Here is a 16,700-nt window from a genome sequence, read left to right on the forward strand (position 1 = left end):
TCAGTTGAATATCAGCTGAAAAGACATGATGAATTTGAAGACTCCAGAGGACACCAGGTATCTTAACTCAGTCTTCTTCCCACTGCACTGAAAAATCTGTCCAGCATTTGGGAGGGAGGGGAGGAAGGGAAGGAAGGGAGGGAAGGAAAGGAAGGGAAGGAAGGGAAGGAAGGGAAGGAAGGGAAGGAAGGGAAGGAAGGGAAGGAAGGAAGATAGATGCAGACTTTCCTGACTTTGGGCTCTCTCACCCCATGTAGAAACTACAGGAAATGGGAACTGGATGTGAAATTCACTCCAGTGCCCAAACCTTTACAATAGTACATGGCCCCATTTAGATAATTTCAGAGCCCCCTCTCCTGGGCACATTTATGGGACTCTCACTTCCCTGAGCTTCACAACAACTTCAGAGAACAAGAGCACTGATTAGAGTAACTGCACTTAGTTGCAGAACAGTGCCAGTGGTGTTTAGCACTTAAACTTCATCTGTTTTGCTCCCTTTCTGCAACAGAGTGATTTTGGAGGCTTTCAGTGTTTTTCTTTATTGTTGGTTTGTTGAATCAGTATTTCCTGAGTGATAATCAAAAGCAGATCCATAAAACTGTTCTGAATTTTTTCTTTTGTTGCTTCTTTCCAAGCAATGTTTACCTAAGGAAAGGGACGTATTTAAGTCCATGTTTTGTTAGAACAGGACCCCACTGAGAGACACCGGCAGTCATGGTTAGAGCAAGTTTAGGCCAGTAAGTGCAAAGACACCTACATCATCAAACAGGGCATTCACTGACTCAGTAACTTGCAGATGTCAGCATGAGATTAATGCTCTGGTTCCAGGTAACCAAGGAAAGTAAGAAACCTTGGCTTGTACTGTTTGAGCAATGAGCACACTGCTATCCTGCACGACCTGCCACCACCCCATGTAATTTCAGGCCCTCCATACACTCCTCTTCTCTTAAAACCAGTGATTGTCCCAGAGCAATTCTGCTCTTTGAGCACTCAACACGCAGAGCAACTGCAATCCTTACAACTGTCTGCATGGAGTATGAGTGAAAGGCAATTTCCCAAAAAAATCAAAGCTGATGTCCCTTCCATGCTGACGTCATGGTGCAAGACATGCCTTGAATGCCAAGCAGAGATGCAGGGAAGGGTACAGATGATAAAGCTGTGTGACTGCTAGAGATGAGTTGGATCAGACTAAAAGGCAGAAACTCCAAAACATACAGAGTCAAAACTAATCCCTGTGCTAGCAATGGCATCCACTCTGTTTTAATGACCAGGCTGCAGATCAGAAGGTGAAGGTCTTCTTATTATTTGTCCCATCTGGAGGTCTGTAAACTGTTGTGCCAAAAAGTAAAACTGCAAATACATAAATGGCATAACCCTGGGGGGTTACACCCCAGATGTAACTGACCCTCACCAACCAGATGTGCTGAAAATGCTTCATTAAAATGTTTCATGTTATTATAAATGTACCTCTGGCATCTGATTTTCTACTGTAAACTCCAGGTATCTGATTCCCTGATGTCCTCAGAACAGAGCCTCTTACACATGTTATAAATACACTGTACAGCAAGTGACAAAGAAATAATTGGCAACAAGCAGCAGACAACACTCTTATTATTTGCAACAAACCAACAGTCACTTAATCAAGCCCTGTTTGAATCCTACCTCTCTCTGCAGATTGATATCTGCTCCTTGCAACACCAATTCCCGTACACAATCTATGTGGCCATAGTAAGATGCTACCATCAGAGCTGTTGTGCCAAGCTGGGAGTAAGGAAAAACAAGTCAGTACCTTCAACAGACACCTACAGCAATGAATCAGGCTGTCTGGATGAGACAGCATCTCTGCCAAAAAGCTGGAGGGAGCTTATGATACCTTATTGTCCCAAAATAAGTGCAACAAGTATAAAAAGAATGGGCTTGGTTTCTAAACAGCTTTTTTTTCTCTCTTTTTAAGCAGAGAATCCCAAAGTTCTTTGCATCATTTCCAGAAGAATAACCTCAGACACTGGAGCTGAGTGACTCAGCTGAGTCACTCAGAATTCTGAGTCATAGTCAGGAGAAGGGGCTGGGTGATTTGAACAGCAATTCCCTATCCAAATAATGAGAGCAAACTCACTCAGTGACTCTACACATTATAAGAGAGAACTTTCTGTACAGAAATCTGTGTTCAACTCCCTCAGTACACTATAAGGTCACTTCTAGTGAATGAAGTAAGATTTATACGTATGCAGTATATGGACAATATGCAGAAACCACATGCATAAGGATGAAACACATCCTTCAAAACCATCCTTCAAAACCATTCACACACAACAGCTCAAATTAAAGAAGGATTGGGTGATATTGCAAAAAAGAAACCTGCGGTCTTAATTGTAAAAAAAATAATTTAGTCTAGAAAATGTGTGTCTGATACAATTATTAGTGCAGTGCAGTGTGAAAGTCCTTCTCCAAAGTTTGCCTTTTTTTGAGAAAAAGTGAACAGTAGTGACTTAATTTTTTCATACTGATCTCTGTCCTGTTTGCTACAAGCCTGTATTTGAACAACCTTCCCTCCCTTGTCAGAAGGACAGTCATAGCAGCAGCTCCAGAAGTGCTGTAGGACAAATACCTGCCTACAGGGCAAAAATGAAATGAAAATGAAAAGATACATTAAAGTTAATGGTCTTAGAAAATCTCTTACACTTTGAAGGTATTCAAAGTGAGAGAAGCTGTGGCAAATTCATGTTTTGGGCTGGAAGTGGCATCAATCCTTACCACCACCAGCATGACTCTGTGTCAGCCAGTCCCAATGCCAAACAAAAGAAACCTGGAACTTCTCACCCTCCTTTTCCCCTTGCTCTTTGACTCAGATTAGCACAACCAAGTATCTCTCCACGTGCTTTAGGCAGAACAGAAAGACCTGCTCATTATCTGTGTTATCAACCCATTTCTAATGTCAAAACTAATTTCAACCCATGTCAATCACAGTAAGGAAATTCCCATGAAATATGTCATGTGTCTGGGCTCCTCTTGCTTGGCCATCTTGTGCCTTCATGTTGGTGCCCAGTCCAGAGATTGGGTGGAGGAGGAAGAATTTTGGAGGCCAGCAGTTATTCTAATTATGAGAAGGTCTGTTAGCTGACAGAATCATTGTTATCTGGGCTTAATTCAGCCAACTCTTTGCTGTGATCTATTACTACAAAGACATTTCTTTGCACAGAGAAGCCCAAGGTGCTAGGATGTGTGTTTGTAAAGTCAGCACCACAAATAACTGTGTAAGACACATTTTTGAGTGCTGGCAAATTCTTAACCCCTTGCCACTGATGTAAATCATCAGACTATTTTATCTTACGTTTCAAGCTTGATTACTGACAGGAGAAGGTTTTAAATCATCCTGAAGTACCATAAGACATTCATATGTTACATGTTAGATCCCTACTACACCCTCTGCATGGTGGGCTATGGAAAGTGATGCAAAATGAGTGCTGGGGCTGTAGGTGCATTGTGTGCATACGCTGTCTTTGCAGTCCACATCTACTCTCCCACTGTTCAGCAGCAGCTGGAGCAGAGCCAGGTTTCCTTTTCTTGCAGCCCAAAATGCAGCATTGGCAAGTGGTGTTTCTTTCTGGTGGAAAAAAGGAAAAGAAAAAAAAAAAAAAAAAGAAAGCAGAAATAAATCACTTAGGAAAATACACTGGGCAAGCATACACATCCCATACATTCTGCATTCAAGCCAGGAAAGTTTCAGCTTAGTGTGCTGTTCTTTCAAACCCAGAGCATGGAAAGGAAGCTAATTTAATTTCTTTTAGCAATTAAAGAGACCAGTCTTCCTGTGCTTCCTCATGCTATTTCAAGTCTTCCCTGTGTCCATGGCAGCCTATGTCTCTTAGATTGCTCTGTAATGAGGAAGGATGATGCTAGGCCAGATCCACAGGGAAACATCACAGAAAACAACATGCTCAGTGATGCCTGTATTGTCTGCTTCTGTGGTGGGGCTGGCCACAGTTAGGCTGAAGCATCCTGCTGACATGTCCTGCTGCAGCACATCCTCTTGGGTTTCAGATTAGCTCTCTGTCATCTCCTCCTTTTCTGCACACAAAGTTCCAATACAGGAAATGTATTGCTCATGCATCTCCCAGACTGCTTGTTCTGCCTCCTGCCTGGAATTAACACCCTGGGACTGTGGGCATGTGCACCATCTCCTGGGTAGGAGTGAATGATGACTGCTCCAGCACAGGAAAAGGACAGAAAGGAAAGACATGGACCTTGCCCAGTCGATGCAGACAGCTGCCAATATTCTGCCTTGACAGGTAAGCACTGTCAAGGGTGAAGTGTAGGGGGAAACACTGTGATGGCAATGATACATATGCTAGAGCAGGCTCGTGCTGTTGATTTTTTAATAAGGGCCCAAACCATCTACAGTGGTGTAAAACATCACCAATAGTCACACCAAAGCAGAGTTAGATACCCAGGGACACTGCTTTGCAGTGAGGATATCTTGCCTTCAGGGTAACCCAAAGAGAGTGCAGAGTGGATATTAAAGTCAATCATTCAGTTTCAGAAAGGACATAGGCACTTCTTGTCTAAATGTCAATGGGCACATGTAATGTGGCAGGGAATCAGGATTCAATAGTTTTATGCTCTATAATTAAAATGCACATATGCAGCACAGTTTAAATTGCTGCCTTCACTGACATGAAGACAATAAACTTTGCAGAAACAAGGAGACACAAGAATCATGAATCTGAATCTATCTCAGGTCTGTCACACTGAGCACTTTCCATAGGTTGCATTTTTAATATTAATAGGTTGGAAAATTGGCAGCTGTTTGAGATGAGAGATATTCCAACCATTCAATAAATTATAAATCACTTCCTATAAATTGATGGTGGTATCTCTTGTACCAGCACACGCAGGGGCAGGAGTCTGAAAATTTCAGCAAGCACAATTAGCTAAATTCTGATTTGGAGTCTGAAAGGTTTATCAAACACAATAAGCTAAATTCTGATCTTCTTTTCACAGCTGTTGCATTTCCCTGAAGTATCTGTAGATAATGTTGATTTAAGTAGAGACAGGAGTTTATACCCTCCTTGCTAGCAACACTATAGTGTCCTCCTATCTCTACCCTTAGAACCACTACTAAAATTTTATGTAAAAGCAAACAATTGACCTAAACACACAGAGGCTCATGTTCTGCTGATTTATTAGATAGATATTTATTTACAGAGCTGGCAGTTAGGAATATTATCTTATTGGCTTTGGTTATTATGATATTCACTGGAAAGCTATTGCAAAAGAATTATGTTTAGACCTTACAGAAGGGACAATCAAATTCCTTATATTTTATTGTCCCAAACTATCCCTTAAAGTTTTAGGAAGTTTAGAGGGATGGCAATACATCCATAAAGGGAAAGATTTACTTAATCCATCCCAGTTTTAACTACAAGGGCACAGTAGCAGACTGAATTTTATTCTAGCTCATCATACACCACCACTTTCACTGGTCAGGGAGGCAAGAACTGGAATCCATATCCAGGAACTCCTTACCTGCTTTCAATAGTTCACATGAGAAGAGAACTAAATGTCCAGTGTCACCCTGCTTGGGAGGCAGAGAACTTCAAAGTCTTTGGCCTTATGAGTCATAAATTCCTACCTCTTTTTTCTCTCCTGTATGTCCTCCAGTAGCCCTCTAGCAGAGTTGTCCTTATACTTTGGATCAGACCCAAGCAATGGAAAAATTCTTCAGTGCCCCAAGGACACAAAACTAAGTTTTTTCTCATTTGAACTGACTCCTATTAAGCACTTTTACTTCACCTTGTGCCGCTGTGTTGCTTGGGATCCCTTGCATAAAAGTAGAGTATACAGCACACTCAGACTATCAACCATCCAGTGACTGGATTAAAAAAAAATCAGATGCCAATCTGAGCTATGGTATGTACTAAGGTGAATGAAAATGCAAAATCATTCAGATGATCTGGGCACCTTACAATTACAGCCTCATTGTGTACTGTGTGGCACTTTATATCTCTGGATCTACATCTCTGTGATCTTCATTTTCATCAGCAATACTGACATCACTACTAGGCAAAATGTAAAACAGCACTTTGGGGTTAATAATCCAATTTATTGAATTATTTTTTAGCAATAAACAGTTTTTCTAGTTGCAGGATGTGACTGCTGTTGTTCAGTTATGAACTCAGTCATGTCTCATCAGATACTTCCTAGGGAGAGGTAATGTTGAATTTCAAAAGACTAATTGGACAAATTTTTCACATAATTCTTATCATAAAGCTAGTCTGCTCCTAAAGCATCCTCAAAGTAAACAACTGATCCTCAGCACTGACGGCCTGGGAGCACAATGTAATAAACATTTGAAAATTATTAGCTAATAGCTTTCATGAAAATTGCTTGTTTCATTATGTTACTTGTACCAGCATCAGCAACTTTCAGGATAAAAGTTCCTTCACTTCATCAAGTTCTCTAAAGTATTATTTTAAAATCTGGCTGTGCTAATAATTTTGATTGTCTGCTTTTATGAGAGCCAAAAGATGGAAAGCCGGCATTATATTCATGCTGTACTAACATCAGAAAAAAACACTTCTTCAAAAATGGCCTAGAGGAAAATATATATCATAAATCTGACAAAACCATTTCTCTGCAGGCATACAGAAAAAAAATGCATTGTGCTAAGGTATCTGTGTCGTTTCAGGAATATTGAGAGGGAAAGTATAATTTAAATGCTGTGACCACCAGCTCCTGCGCCCTGCCCTACCTTTGATTTGCTGTTTGCAGAGAAAGGGCAGGTGACAGTGGGGTGACTGCTGAGGAGGAGGAGTGCAGTTCTTAAAAAACTGAAGAAAAGGGGCAATAGACAAAGAAAAAGAAAAGAAAGGAAAAAGAGAATGCTAGTCTACCCACTGGCTTGTTCCTTGTGCTGGCAAAATGCAAGAAATTTTCCTTTTCTTCCTAGTTTCCAAACCAGTCCTAATGGGAAGGAGGTATTAAGTAAATAGTTTAAAGAAGAAGAAGAACTGGAAATCAGGATCAAGCATGATGGAAAAGGCTAGTGCAACTTAGGAGCAGAGTTCTTTATTAGATAGCAATATATCTTACATGAAGGATCCTGATAAAAGGAAAGGTGATTTTATATATAAATGTTTCAGTCAGGCAAAACGTGGCAGCAGAGAGGATATTTGTGTGAGGAAGAAAGACAAATGCTGTGCCATGGGTAAGTAGGATTATAAGACAGAAAATGTGAACAGCCAGTGGCAAAGAGTAAGAATCCAAGTTCATGATCTGAGAGAAAGAGAAAATGCCGAACAAAATGTCACAGGAAAGGGAGAAAAAACAGAGAGAGGGAGGTATGGTCTGCAGCTCTTCAGAGGGAAGGGAAAGCAGTGAGCTACTTAGAACAGGAAAACTTGAGGGAATATAATGTGAGAAATAGGGCTGATAGGGATAGAACAGAAACTAAGACTTGAAGAACAAGTTAAATAAACAAGGATAAGAAAGAATAAGAAAAAGGATAAGAAAGAAAAAGAAGCTGGCATCACCAGAAACATGGGGCTCTTAGGGTGGATGCTTGCGAGTAATGAAGGTGGGAAAAAACTCACATAGACAGAATAAAGGGACAGAGAAACTAAGAAAAAAAAGAAATTAGGTGTGAGACCAATGCAGGACCAAAAAGGGGATGACCACAGAGACTGCAGTCCAGAAAACCAAGTGTATCCTGGGCTACATCAAAAGAATCCAGAGCAGCAGGTTCAGGAAAGTGATTCTCTCTCCCTCAGTTCTGCTCTGGAGAGACCACACCTGGAGTTCTGTGTTCACCTCTGAGGCCCCCAACATAAGGATATGGACCTGATGGAGCAAATTCAGAAGAGGGCCATGAAGAGGATCATGAGAGTGCCTCTCTTATGAAGACAGGCTGAGGGAATTGAAGCTGCTCAGCCTGGAGAAGAGAAGGCTCTGAGGAGACCTTAGAGCAGCCTTCGAGTGGCTAAATGGGACCTGCAAGAGGAGAGGGACTTTTTACAAGGGCATGTGGGGATAGGATAAGGACAAATGTCTTTAAACTGAAAGGGGGTAGCTTTAGAGTGGATATTAGGAAGAGATTTCTTTACTGTGAAGGTGGTGAGGCATTGGAAGAAGTTGCCCAGAGAAGCTGTGGATGCTCCATCCCTAGAAGTGTCCACGGCTAGGCTGGATGGGGCTTTGAGCCACTGGTCTAGTGGAAGGTGTCCCTGCTTATGGCAGAGGGCTGGAACATGATGGTCTTTAAGGTCCCTTCCAACCCAAGGCATTCTATGATTTCACCACCGAGTGTAAGATGAGCTATCTCCGGAGCAAAGGTTCTCTGCTGCCTCCACAGGAGGGCTTTGACTGCAGGTGGGAGCCACCTGCTGCGCCACCATCGGACTGACGCGGTGACATCGAAGCACCAGCATTCCAGGGGGGAGACACCCTGACAGGAGAGAGGCAAGTACAGGGAATAGTCCATCAAATCAAAAAGTGCAACACAAGCAATATGGCAAAGGACTGGCACCGAGCTGCTGATCAATAAGAGAAGGGCAAGCATAGCATCCAGAGAGTGCATAACAGAGAAGACGATCCATCATAAATATTATCCGTTAACATCATTAGTAAATTGCTGCTTGCTTCCCTCTTTGCCAAATAATCTTATTAATCCTGTCCTTAGATTAAAAAAAACTTCTTTAAGGCAATCTTTTGAAATCACTGCTCTTGCGTAGGTTTGGATGGAAGAAGTACAAAAAGTGGCAGGAATCACATCTGGCAAAGGGAACGAACCAGTCTGGCTTCAGTGGCCACCACAGCCTGAAAGGAAGAGCACGGATAAAGACTGCCTCCTAACTATTACACAACCAGCGGAGATGGTCGCAAAAGTGAGGAGGAGGCTCCTGACTGCACCAAAACCCACAGCACGGAGCCCGGCCACCCCAGGGCCAGCGTAAAGCTGCACGGAGCTCGCAGTTTATGTAACACAAGGCACGCACCCTTTAGGGGCTGTCAGCTGTGAAATCGCCCGCTCCATCAGCGGCCACCGCAGCACTCCCGGGGCGCCCCAAAGCCCGGGAAGGACGTCTCTGCTTCCCTTCCTTTCGCCCTACACCATTTTCCCTAAAAAAATCAAACAAATCAACCCCCAAATCCACGGACCCGACAGAGCGCTCCGCGGGCTGCCGGCACGACCAGCGCAGAGCGGGAACCCAAAGGCGCATCCCCCCGCCCCTCTCCCCTTGAGGCGCCCGGCTCACCTTGAAGGACATCCTGCACATCGCAGCGCTCCGCCTCCGCCCGCTCCGCGCCCGCCCGCCTGCCCGCCCGGCTCGGCTCGGCTCGGCTCGGCTCGGCTCGGCTCGGCCCGGCCCGCACCGCTCCCGGGGCTGCGCGGGGCCGGGGCGGGGCGCGGGGCCGGCGCCTCCCTCCACAGCAGCACCTGGTGCTCAGGGGGTGCCGGCTACTACTGCTCTTCAAAGGTTCTTTTTGGGGCGGGGAGTATTTGGTTTACTATTATTATTATTATTATTATTATTATTATTATTATTATTATTATTATTATTATTATTATTATTATTATTATTATTATATTTTTAAATTATTATTATCATCATCATCATCACCATCACCATCACCATAACCGTTGTTCCTATTCTCCTTATTATTATTATTATAACTTAGCAGAATAGGTTATATTAGATTATAAGAGAATCAATTGTATTCAAACACATATTAATTAGATCAGCATACAATTTTATGTAATTACAGGAAATTATGTGTGATTGTTATTTTTGTGGCATAATTATTATTGTTCTGTCGTTGTTGTTGTTATTAGTTATAGTAATAGTATTAGTATTATTTAAAGTGGGCCCCTGCTCCAGCAGCATCCTGAGAAGCCAGCACCCAGGGTGGGGGACCAGCAGCACTCAGCCTCTGGTTTAGACCTATGGATCAGGGCTCTGTAGCTCAGGAATAGCACTGGAATTGTCCAAACTCCAAGCACCTTCACCCCAGCCCTGTCCTCATCACGGTGCTAATGCCACCTGCATAGCACCACTTTTGTATTACACAGCCTCTTCCCTTCATACCTAAGCAAAACCTGTTAAGAGGTGCTGTTCTGAGCACAGCCACAGTGCTGCCACCCAAACCTCTGATGGGGTGACAGCTCCCTCACCTTCTCTGCATCCAGCTATCACCAACACTATCTCCCACAGCTGATGTGCTCTCGCTAGGAAGCCAGTAAATTCTTAAGGGCTTAATTGTATGCCTTTAAAATGAACAGTCATAAAGCCAATTCATGTCCTGTTTTGCCTGGCTGCCACAGATTTCATTCAAAGTCTTCGTGATATAAAGTAGGCAAAGCAGGGCATGCTCTGGTGAGAGATTCCTGAATTTCTTTGCTATTGTTGGTTTAAACTGAGCCCTTAGGGATTTTCCTCTTTTGATGTGCACACATAAATCCCATTCACGAGAAAATTATGCGTGTGCATTGAGAGCAAATACTTGTGCTGAGATCCAGATAACTTATTCTACAAATCTGCAAGTGAAGGGGTTCCTGCAGATCTTTTTCCTGAGGCAATGTTCATCTGTGCATCTGTGCATACAGTAAAACAAACGGGAGGCAGGCAGATGAAAGCTGCTAATAGCACCAGCTCATCTCAGAATGCATGGCCTGGTGTGAACCTTAATTACTGAGATCATACGATCCTGGAGGATCGCTCAGATTTCCTCTTAAGCTTAAAAATACAGAATAAATTCAGCAGATTGCGGAGTTGAGAGTCATCCTTGCTCTGATCCAGTTGCACAGTGATGAATGTCCACTGAAAGAGGAAAATACTGCTGAACTGTACACACTCCCTACCTCACTCTTGGAAAATCCCAATTCAATCTATTGTGAATAACATACCAAACTTTTCACTTTCATCAGCCCAAATATTAAATTTCATGACCAAAAAAACCCCAAAGAATTCTTTCGATGAACAACAAAAAAGGAGATGAAAGCAATATAGTTTTTTTGGGTCTATATTTATCTTGGGTGTTGGGAGAAAAAATTTAAAGTGCTTTTCTTAAATATCCCCACAAAATCTGCAATTGCACCTATTTTCACTTGCACGTGGTCTCCTGTGACTTTTCTGTTTTCATATTTAGCTACAATAATTTGTCAGAACAGTTGAATACAGAAATACATACATAAATGATGCTCCTTTTTAGTGGTCCTTTGAAAGTTTATCCCAGAAAGCACATAAAAACAGTCTTTTGATGCAGACGTCTGCCTATTGTTACACTTGCTTATGGGCACAGAGGACACTCACCTCATATATATATACATAAACCCAAGAATTTGTAATTATTATAACTGAATCTTAACAGTCTGATAAAGGAGTCATTACTAGAGCATATGTAATTAGCAGAAAAAGAAAGATGTCTAAACAGAGAAAAAATCAGTATTAATAACATTACAGATAAAACTTATATACACTTCCTAGTTTTACTCCTTTTCTGGATGTTATCCTCACCTTTCCCCTGCTCTGCTAGGTCTCAGAGTTGGTGGTTTCATTCGATGGTGGTGGTTTGTGATGTTATGGTGAGCTGTAGCATCTGGAATTGGTCATTTCAGGGACTACGATGTTCATGTTAATGGCTTCTTCTTCTTCCCCCTAGGATCTGCCTAATTCAATTTTATACATTTGCTAACATGCTTTTACCTCTGACTCTTTTTTCACTGGTCTGCAGCTCCATATTACAACTGAACTAATTCTCATTTCAATTAGAAAAGCTGCTGTTAGAGATAAGCCATGTAAAACAAAATTGAGGGAGGTCAAGAAAAGTTTAAAAAGAGCAAACCTGGCAAGCCTCAGTTCCCGAGGCCCTGCAAACTCCATGCCTGTTACTATCATGGGAATACTGTGTTTTAGGGCTACACATCTCCTCTATTCTTTAGTCTTGGCACAATATTTAAGATTGCCAGATACTCGGACTGGTTGGGATTTGTTAGCTGCTTGGCAGAATGCATCTGCAGGGCAGGAGGCTGCATTCCTCTCACCTAGTATTTCATCACAGTGATTATTTCAAATGTCCTGAGTCATGTTGTTTTGTTCAAATCTGAAGGCTACCTAAGATGAATTGCAGGAACAAATTAAGTTATTGCATTTAAAAGCTGATCCAACCATTCTGTGGAAGTCACAGAAAAACCTTACCTGAGCCAGCACAGTTCAAGCACATCTATATATGGATGATTAAGAGCAATAGCACAAATTTTGGATTAAAAAAATTCCTTCAGAGATTATAATCTAAACCTCTACAATTTTTTATGCAAATATGACATTAATTTCTATCTGCTTTAAAAAACAGCAATAAATAAACAAATACCCATTTAGAAATGTGAATAGACAGCAATATAAGTTTGCCTGCTGTATATGGAAACGGATAAATACATTTCAGCAGACAAGATGGTCAATGTGTGTTTTGTAACTTCAGTGAACTGTGACATGGGATTCTTCCCCATCTCAAAAACCTTTTGTTAATTTTGCCTGCCATCTTCTAGACTCCAGAGCTCTTTACTGCAGGGTGTGCCACACAACTGCATCTGTGTAACTCAGAATATATTGCATTGACAAATATGTTTCTGCAATAGCTTTTGTATTTTCCCATATGGCTGTATGTCAATAATGTCAATGCTTTTGCTTTCAATATCACCTGTATAAAAATCATTGATGAAGGTCCATGACATTTATTCTCTGATTGTAACTTACTTTTTTTTCCTGAAGCTTTGCAAATGATGGAGATCTTAGTATAATGTCTTTGATTTCAGCTGTATCTGCATTGTCTTCTCTCATTGGACATTTGCTTCCATTAATTGCTTCCATTAACATTTAGTTATTGAAATATTTTAAAAATGTAAATAGGTTTCTATTTTTTTCTAGAAATAAATTATTTTAACCAAACTATGGAAAAAAAGGCAATTTAAAATGTAAAGTGGGGCAATCTTCAGCAGTTTCAGTTACAAATTTTGCAGCCTTATTTTACCCAGACAACAGCTGTAATAAGCCTGGCTACCATGAATAGCAAATTCTATTTCTATTTTGCTAAAGGTATAGATGCTCTTTACTACTATAGTTCTCTCTGCATGATTTCAAAATCCTGGATCATTGCCTCTTAGATGACTGTCTATGTTTCTGCCTGTGACCTCCTGTGTGGGCCTGGGCAAACATTTTTGTGCCAAAATATTTAAAAATAACTTCTCAGTTTGTCTTCCTTACTGACTACTTTTGAAACCATGAGCCTAAGGTTTTTGCACATCAGTTTTTGTCAGCAACATTCAATACCAGCACATGGTAAGACAGCAGCTCTAAAACTTTTGTCTCTTTCTCAATCTTTGGTCTCTCTATGTTGCTGAAATAATTCATGATCTTGACTGAATCCTGCACTGTGCTGTGAACTGAGCTGGCAAGCTCAGACACCACCAGCAGTTCTGCTGTGCCAGCATGGACATCTGCATAGAGCAGCAAATCCAAATGCTTGGCTGGCTAAATCAGCTCATGCTGACCTCTCTGGGACAGCTACTTTAGTGCTCTACTCAGGATGAGGAGTACATAGCTGAAGTGAATCTCCTGATTGTCTCCCCTTATGGCACTCTTTTCTTATTGTGAAGGAGTCCTGTGCCGTGCAACCTGGATCCAGTTGGAACTAAGCTCAAAGAACTCCTCCAGGACAGAGTCAATGAACTGTAGCTGCCAGGTGGGATGGAAAGATGCAGAACTTGCAAAAGTAGACAGCCTGTGTTGGGCTAGTACTACCCCAGCTAGCTTAGACATCTGTAAAGTGCAGTGCAATCTTTGATACACAAAAAATACCTTATAATAAGATGTCTGGCACAGCCATGTTTGCCCCAGTCTCCTGCCTGGAAAGTATCCAAAGTCTTGTGCCATGGCTCCTTCCCTTTGCCCTGTGTGTGTTCTCTCATCCAGTGAGAATCTGGGAAGTCTCACTATCTGCCCAGGACTTGCAGATATTCTGCAGCACCTACAAATGGGCCACAAACCATCAGGAAATCCAAGGCCTGTCCACTGCAGTCCACTGTGGGATTCATGTATGTTTACTTCCTCAACCTATTTCAAGGACATGGTGAACCTGACCTTTTTCAGGGTGCACATTGCAAATTCATGGTACATAACATACACAATAAATGTGATACTTTCTAAGCATGCTGTATCTACTTGTGTCATCAGCTTGTACATGTCCAACAAGAGTGATACACCCTGGAGTGCCTGGGCTTGCCCATTCCCTGCCTGGGAGTATTAATCATTCCTAATCCAGCAGTTTATACCACCTAGGAATATTCATTCCTAAAGGAATCCTTGTCTGCTTCTTGGTTTGATGCCCTTTGGCTCCTTCACAGCACTCAGGGTTGAGTAACTGGGCTTGTATCTTTCAATGAGAGTGGCACCGCTCATCTCATGTTGAAACACTTGAACAGCCACAGAGAAAACCTCCTGGAATGTCTCAGATCGATTGTTGCTTATGTGCTTAGCCAAAGTTTGCATGCAAAATGCTAGGACATTATGAGCTGGATATTAATTTGAATCCAATGTATTATTGCTATTCAAACTGTCTTTTTATTAAAAAGAGGATAGTGACAGATCTGAAAGGCATTTCTAAATTAATTCAGCAAACTGGGATTTTACTTCCAGCCTTGCCTTGCATGCACAAGGAGTTTTAAATCAGGAAAGCACCAGAACAGATCCATGAACGTGTCACTATGAAAGTGCACAGAAATACACACAGCCTTGCTGCTGAGGTGGTATCTAATCCCCTAAATTTTTATCTTTATGAACAAAAAAAGATGGTGCTCATTTCAAGCCAAAAATCTTACTCTTTCTGGCACTCCATAGATAAAGATTTCAATAACATAGCTTTGGAGAGATCTGCTACTTGAGACACTGAAATCAGTAAATCCTACCACACAGTGACGACAACTCCAAGGATTAAATCATAGGACTGCATTAGGTTAATTCATGCTGTCATGCCTTTCCAGTACATTTTCACCCTGTGTTATGAGCCTGATTTCAGGATTTGGGAAGAACTTTTGTGTGATTCTTTAAGGAATATGACCCGGTTTTGTTGATTTCTTTGCTGTAGGACCTACTTTAATTTGAAGATGGAATATTGCAAAATTTAAGGAAAATTAAGCTAATAGATGGACTTCCATTTTGTAATTATCAGGAACATTACAGTCTTCAAGTTGTATATTGCACTTTTAATTTTTTTTAAATTTATATCCTTCATGTTGTGGAAAATGAAAGTCTATAAACCAAAAACTTTCCCACCTGGTTTACCATTTCCATTAATCTTTACCTTGCTAAACTGTAGAATTAATAGTATATGACCTATTCCTTACTTCCATAATATTAAAAAAATACACGTCTATTTTACAAAAACTAGTTTACGAAGAAAGTACTTTGAGTTACTTTTTGTTTTCTAATGTATTCCTGGAAATGAATAGGTGTAATTTTAGAAACAGCAAAAGTTACTTTGAAAATAAATCTTGCAGACTTATCAGGAAAACTGTACTAAGTATTTATATGTCCCATAAACCTTTCAAATATAGAATGGGAAATTTACAAAACTGGACCTGAAAATGGAAAAGTTTATCTATTAATAGAAGTAGTTTACCCAACATGTTGGCAACTGTGTTCATTCATCCTTCTTGGGAACTCTTACCTTGAATCTTTCTTTTTACTGCACAGCCATTTTGCTGAGGCCTCCTGTGACACCCAACTTCCCATCAAATTTGCTGGTATAAGCTGGTGTAAGGCCATGTAGCTGCTGGGGACCACATGAGTGTCATTAACTTCCTTCACATGAACCTTTGAACTGATGCCTGGGCTAACGACCAGGGAATCAGAGAGAAGTGATCATTGCACTTCAATAAGTAGTAGAGAACAAATTCCACAAATTGCCACCAGAGTTTTTCAATGAGTTTGCTCTTTTCCTTCCTCTTTTCCATTTGTTCACAGCAAATTGATGACTTTTGTCACAGATAGAAAAGGACAGGTCAAGGAAATCAATGAAAGGACAACAACTACCATGTAAGACCAATTTCTGTCCAGTATAAGCACCAGTATGCCATCTTCACTTAGGTGCAAATGCCTTCCAACCTTCAAACAGCTTAACTTAAGCTTCTCTGTGTTAGCATCTGTATGTCATACTCATTTTTTTTTTTTTATCTTTCCCCTCCCAGTCTTGGAATTTTGCTCTCTTCAAGTTATATTGCTTTAAGACAGCATTTACAGGTTGTGACTGTATGTTATCTTCATCTGTCATTTCCTTTTGCTTTCTCTGCTCACCCTCTGTATATACTGATTTTATGACTCAATCTGAAGTGAATTGTTTACCTATTTTCCATCTGCTTAGCCAGAGAGAAGCCTGTGAGCGTGTGTTCAAGTTTACAATCTTTTTAACCCTACACCTGGCTCTTAAATGCTAATGGATAGTGGTGCAGATAAATGAAACTGGCTGAGTCCATGAACAATCTAAACTTGATGGCTAGTGATGTTTTCTAAACAAAAAGGCATATTCAAATCAAAAAATACCATATCCATTTTCCCAGCCATTGTTTGTATATTGTTGTATATAACTTTACTGTGAAAAGTGCTGTGGATCTTAAAATATACGTGTCACATGAGTGTGAGAACAATGCATGA

General features: G+C 41.1%; 1 protein-coding gene across 2 annotated transcripts in view; it reads right to left on the minus strand.

Moving 5' to 3' along the window:
* The window catches only part of ANKRD29 (ankyrin repeat domain 29), a 31,060-nt gene extending 21,725 nt beyond the window's left edge, over nt 1-9,335 (minus strand). Inside the window, exons 1-3 of one of the 2 annotated variants that reach the window (XM_063167537.1) lie at nt 9,255-9,335; nt 3,494-3,604; nt 1,663-1,761 (exon numbers count right to left, since the gene is read on the minus strand). In XM_063167537.1, coding sequence (XP_063023607.1) covers nt 1,663-1,761; nt 3,494-3,604; nt 9,255-9,275 — 231 coding nt within the window. In that variant the 5' untranslated portion in view covers nt 9,276-9,335. The remainder of the gene's footprint in view (nt 1-1,662; nt 1,762-3,493; nt 3,605-9,254) is intronic. The other variant, XM_063167538.1, reaches the window with a different exon arrangement.
* Nucleotides 9,336-16,700: the final 7,365 nt, after the last annotated feature.

The sequence above is a fragment of the Melospiza melodia genome, chromosome 1, assembly GCF_035770615.1.
Source record: "Melospiza melodia melodia isolate bMelMel2 chromosome 1, bMelMel2.pri, whole genome shotgun sequence".
Classification (NCBI taxonomy): domain Eukaryota; kingdom Metazoa; phylum Chordata; class Aves; order Passeriformes; family Passerellidae; genus Melospiza; species Melospiza melodia.